This window comes from Mobula birostris, chromosome 28, assembly GCF_030028105.1.
Source record: "Mobula birostris isolate sMobBir1 chromosome 28, sMobBir1.hap1, whole genome shotgun sequence".
Classification (NCBI taxonomy): domain Eukaryota; kingdom Metazoa; phylum Chordata; class Chondrichthyes; order Myliobatiformes; family Myliobatidae; genus Mobula; species Mobula birostris.
The window spans coordinates 12,099,068-12,104,965 of NC_092397.1; the positions used below are offsets into that span (position 1 = coordinate 12,099,068).

The 5,898-nt window shown below is 53.2% G+C and overlaps 1 protein-coding gene across 1 annotated transcript; it reads right to left on the reverse strand.

The window, feature by feature from the left end:
* Positions 1–821: 821 nt before the first annotated feature.
* Positions 822–3,589, reverse strand: LOC140188845 (avidin-like). Its single transcript, XM_072245499.1, has 4 exons — positions 3,482–3,589; positions 2,878–3,073; positions 2,165–2,291; positions 822–1,054 (listed from the first exon to the last, which is right to left on the reverse strand). The coding sequence occupies exons 1-4, from the start codon at positions 3,551–3,553 to the stop codon at positions 979–981; spliced, it is 471 nt and encodes a 156-aa protein (XP_072101600.1). The 5' UTR covers positions 3,554–3,589; the 3' UTR covers positions 822–978.
* Between the last annotated feature and the right edge of the window lie 2,309 nt (positions 3,590–5,898).

The window sequence follows — 5,898 nt, forward strand, 5'->3', positions numbered from 1 at the left end:
CCACTCTACCAAGGCCTATCGAGGTCACCCATCATTCTTCTGAATCCCAGTGAGTGCCGGCCCAGAGGCATCAAACTCTCTTCATATGACAAGCCATTCAATCCCGGATTCATTTTTGTGAATCTCCTCTGAATCCGCTCCAGTGTCAGCTCACCCTTTCTGAGATAAGGGGCCAAAATTGTGATCGGGCAAGGCAGGGAGAGTTCTTCTTCCTTCTCCCGTCCGCGTGAGATGTGGGACATCTGAGAAACTTTGAACTTTACTGCGCTCACGGACTGTCCTTCATCAAGTTATGGTATTGTCGCACTGTTTGTAACTATATGTGGTTTTGTCAGTTTTTTCAGTCTTGGTCTTGTCCTGTGCTTTGTGATATCACACCGGAGGAAATAATGTATCATTTCTTAATGCATGCATTACTAAAAGACAATAAAAGAGGACTGCGTGTCTTCATAATCTAAAATCTGCTCACAACACTCCAAGTGAGGCCTCACCACTGCTTTATAAAGCCTCACCGTTACAGCCTTGCTTTTATATTCTATTCCTCTCGAAATGAACGCTGACTTTGGGTTTGCCTTCCTCACCACAGACTCAACCTGCAAATCAACCTTTGGAAAATTATATATTTATAAGTACTGTGTTCTTTATTTCATTGTGGGTTTTTTTTGTGCTGTATCGGATCCGGAATAACCATTACTTATTTCTCCTTTACACTCGTGTACGGGAAATGACATTAAACGATCTTGAATCTTGAATGAGCTGCTCATCCCCCTCCCACACCTGCCCCCACGATACGGAGAGACACCACCAAGCAGACGCCGAAATTTGATGACGATTAATTTATTTTAATGAGATTATGATTAATAATGATCGGCAGATTACAGATATGGAAATGAAATTATGATCAGTAGATGCCGCGTCCCACTGCACTCGGTGGCACTCGCTCGCCTCCTAGAGGCCGACGTTGCAGTCGCCTTTCCGCTAACCTCCCAACGCGCCGTCTCCGGCCGTGGATCCACACTTCGCGTTACAACGCCGAAACACGTCCATCCCCGTCCTGTTTCCAACGGAGAAAGAGAGAGGTGATTAGAGACACGAGTCAGTTGGAACTGGGAACATTCAGATCCGCCTTTCACAGTGTGATCCAGGCTGGAAAATTCCCGCTTCACTTCCCCCGGTCACTTTAGGTAATTGTCACATCGGAGTTCGGGTAACTTCAGCGTTTCCACCCGGTAATCACAAAACAGGGAGTCGTGAGCAGGCAGAAGCGGTTAGAGTGAAACTCCCTCTACACCGTCCCATCACACACTCCTGAGGTCAGACACAGAGTGAAACTCCCTCTACACCGTCCCATCACACACTCCTGAGGTCAGACACAGAGTGAAGCTCCCTCCACACCGTCCCATCACACACTCCTGAGGTCAGACACAGAGTGAAGCTCCCTCCACACCGTCCCATCACACACTCCCAGGGTCAGACACAGAGTGAAACTCCCTCTTCACCGACCCATCACACACACCCGGGGTCAGACACAGAGTGAAGCTCCCTCCACACCGTCCCATCACACACACCCGGGGTCAGACACAGAGTGAAGCTCCCTCCACACCGTCCCATCACACACTCCCGGGGTCAGACACAGAGTGAAGCTCCCTCCACACCGTCCCATCACACACGCCCGGGGCCAGGGCAGTTGCGGCTACGGACATCACCTCGAAGTCCCAGCAGTAACCTGGACAGTCCGCTGTGGACAGGGGACAATGCCCGATGCTCCTGGAATTCTGGATCCTCACGGCTCTCTCCCGGTGCGGAGAATTTCCCTCAGCCGTTTGCACCCGAGTTGAATCCTTGCTGAGCCGCCGCATTTAAGAAGTGGCACCCACCTCCCCCCCCATTTCTGTGGCGCCTTCAACCAGCCGAGGTTGGCCTGGGTCCCGCTGTCACCACTGTAGAAATTTCATTTTGTTACCGCCCCACCCCTCTTCCCCTATCACTGCCCCTCCGTCTTCACTCTCCCTCCCCCGTTGCAGCTCTCCCTCAGTGCCAGCAGCCTAGAACTTGAGCTCAGATCTCAGAGGAGGTGGACTGGACCGCGCGACTGTGAAGAGACTGGCGCTCGGAGACACGGTCCCCTGGATCTGTCCGTCCACACAAGAGATTCTTCACTCACCGGGTCGCCCCCCAGTTGTCGTCGGGGGTGGATTTTCTTCGGAGCAACCACATGGTGTGTAAAATTTGGCAAGACTTTATGTCGAACATCTGTCCAGTCCACACCGTGACACTCCCCCGGACCGACGCTGGGCACAGAGAGGATTTCAAATTAATGTCGGAACTGTGACTCTAACAGCTCAGGAGCGGTTCTCCTCACCGCCCCTCCCACTGCGCGGCGCTCCCTCCTTACCCCTTTCAAAGCTTGGCGCTCTCCCACCGTGCGGGGCTCCCTCCTCGGCGCCCCTCCCACTGCGCGGCGCTCCCTTCTTACCTCTTTCAAAGTTTGGCGCTGCTGCCTCACCTCCCACTTCCCACCTCCCACGGCGCGGCGCTCCCTCCTCAGCCCCCTCAAAGTTTGGCGCTCTCTCTTCACCGTCTCTCCCACCGTGTGGCGCTCCCTCCTCGGCGCCCTTCCCACAGCGTGGCGCTGCCTCCTCACCTCCCACCTCCCACGGCGTGGCGCTCCCTCCTCACTCCCTCCAAGTTTGGCGCTCCCTCCTCACCGCCTGTCCCACGGCGCGGCAGTCAATCCACGCCGCCCATCCCGCTCTGCGGCGCTCCCTCAGTCCTGCCCATCCCAGGGGGAAAGCTCGCCGGAGCGAGGGAACCACAGAGACCGGGAGCTCGGGCAGGGTACCTACGGAATTACGAGTGGCAAACGTCAGGAGCTACCTGTGGTCCACTTTACCACAAACCCGAAGGTCGGCTTGTCGAAATTCAGCTGGTACCCGATCAAATCCCCTTCAGCCTGCTCCCCAGTGCTGGACACCTTTGACTTGTAGGTGCCTCGCAGGGTCCCGTCCTGATTCATCTTGATATCCGCCGTCGACCCGAGCTGGTTGGTCCAGCAACCGGCCAGATTCGGGGCCTGAAACCAAGCGTCGAATGTCACCCGCCCGTCGCCAGCATCTCCGCAGCGCCCGCCCCCTCCCCCTCTGGAAGCCTCGTAGGTTGGACGGCGGGCTAACCTTAAGGTCGCAACCGATCGCCTATGTTCTCAGGGTTGGGGGTGAACTTTAACGATGGCTGGTACTCCCTAACCCCGGGGGTCACCGGGCAGTGACGGGGAGCAGGAACCCAAACTTGTTACCCCTCTCTCTCCAACCTCGGGGTCACTGGGCAGTGACAGGGAGCAGGACCTCTAGCTCGTTACCCCTCTCTCTCTGACCCAGGGGTGACCGGTCAGTGACGGGGAGCAGGAACCCTGACTGATTCGCCCTCACTTTCTAACGCAGTCGATTCCTGCAGAGATCCCCCCGCCCGTGCACCGACTTACCGGCCTGGTGCGAGTGGCACCGACCGCGACCAGCGCCAGCAGGAGGGCCAGGCAGAGCAGTGGGTCCTGCATGGCGTGTCAGCTCCGGTCTGAGGCGGGTGCTGACTGGTCAGGGCGCATTTTAAGAGCCAGGGGTCATGTTGCAACGTGGTGATGAAACCGCCTGGCGGTGAGGTCAGCTGGGGAAGTTGGAAGAATCGTAAACACGCCGGGAGAATGTCTCAACGTGAACGCTGATCGGATCACGGCTTGCTTCCCGAAACTGAGCGGCGGGGGCGCCCAGAGTGTGAGGGCAAAAGTGAGGTGCTGAGTCAGTGGGGGTGGAGGTCGGAAACGGGAAGAAAGCAATCTCTCTCTCGGGGCTATTGCTCAATGGAGATCACAACGGGATGCAGATTTTGGAAAGATGCAGAACATTTCATAAATTCAGACCCAGAGCCATCAAACATTCCTCGTATGATAACCCTTTCATTCCTGGAATCATCCTTGTGAACCTCCTCTTGACCCTCCCCAACGCCAGCACATCTTTTCTAAGACGAGGAGCCCCAAAACTGTTCGCAATACTCAAGGTGAGGCCTCACCAGTGCCTTATAAAGCCTCAGCATCACATCCCTGCTCTTGTATTCTAGACCTCTTGAAATGAATTGTAACATGGCATTTGCCTTCCATTGAAACGTAGAAAACCTACAGCACAATACAGGCCCTTCGGCTCACAACGTTGTACCGAACATGTCCCTACCTTAGAAATTACTAGGCTTACCTATAGCCCTCTATTTTTCTAAGCTCCATGTACCTATCCAAAAGTCTCCTAAAAGACCCTATCGTATCCTCCTCCACCACCGTTGCCGGCAGCCCATTCCACGCACTCACCACTCTCTGCGTAAAAAAAACACACCCCTGACATCTCCTCTGTACCTACTCCCCAGCACCTTAAACCTGTGACAACCATTTCAGCCCTGGGAAAAAGCCTTTGACTATCCACACGATCAATGCCTCTCATCATCTCATACATCTCTATCAGGTCACCTCTCATCCTCACCACCGACTCTACCTGCAAGTTAACCTTCAGGGTGTTCTGCACAAGGACTCACAAGTCCCTTTGCATCTCAGATTTTTGGACTTTCTCCCCGTTTAGAAAACAGTCTGCACATTTATTTCTACTACCAAAGTGCATGACCATGCATTTTTCAACATTGTATTTCATTTGCCACTTTCTTGCTCATTCTCCTAATCTGTCTAAACCCTTCTGCATCCTATCTGTTTCCTCAACACTACCTGCCCCTTCTTCGTATCATCTGCAAACTTGGCAACAAAGCCACCTATTCCATTATCTAAAACAACACATTTAAGTATGTGCACAGAACTATACCTACTTTGATGAAGCCATGCATAGTTAGAGGTATTTTTGCCTAATAACTTCACAGTTGTCTCTCCACCACTCCCACCCCAATTAAATTATTTCCCATACCATATGCTCCTATCCCAGTCCAAGGCCAGGGAGTCTCCTAAAATGCTCTCCCACTGAGATATCTAACACCTAACCTAACCTTCACCCCATCAGTATTGTGTGCAGTTTTGGTCCCCTAATCTGAGGAAAGACATCCTTGTCATAGAGGGGGTACAAAGAAGGTTCACCAGATTGATTCCTGGGATGGCAGGACTTTCATATGATGAAAGACTGCATCGACTAGGCTTATATTAGTTGGAATTTAGAAGATTGAGGGGGGATCTTATTGAAACGTATAAAATCCCAAAGGGATTGGACAGGCTAGATGCAGGAAGATTGTTCCCGATGTTGGGGAAGTCCAGAACGAGGGGTCACAGTTTGAGGATAAAGGGGAAGCCTTTTAGGACCGAGATGAGGAAAAACTTCTTCACACAGAGAGTGGTGAATATGTGGAATTCTCTGCCACAGGAAACAGTTGAGGCCAGTTCATTGGCTGTATTTAAGAGGGAGTTAGATATGGCCCTTGTGGCTAAAGGGATCAGGAGGTATGGAGAGAAGGCAGGTACAGGGTTCTGAGTTGGATGATCAGCCATGATCATACTGAATGGCGGAGCAGGCTCGAAGGTCCGAATGGCCTACTCCTGCACCTATTTTCTATGTTTCTATATTTCACCACCCCACCAGGGAATAGGGTTCCTCCTGCCACCCCGCCAGCCTCCGCGTGTTATACCTGCCCCTGGACCTCCTCCCTCGCAACCATTCTGTCCTTCCAGGTGAGGCGACACTTCACCTGTGAGTCTGTTGGGGTCGCCTGCGCAATGGGGTCCGTGTTTCACAGCCACACAGCAGGGGAGTCAGGAAAGCTGCCCTGGGTCTTCAGCCGGATGTCAAGTTCTCCCCACACGCGTGTCCATGGCCCGCCCAAAGGTGCCCAGCTCTTGCAAGTCTGCTTCAGACCTCTCGATCTAGA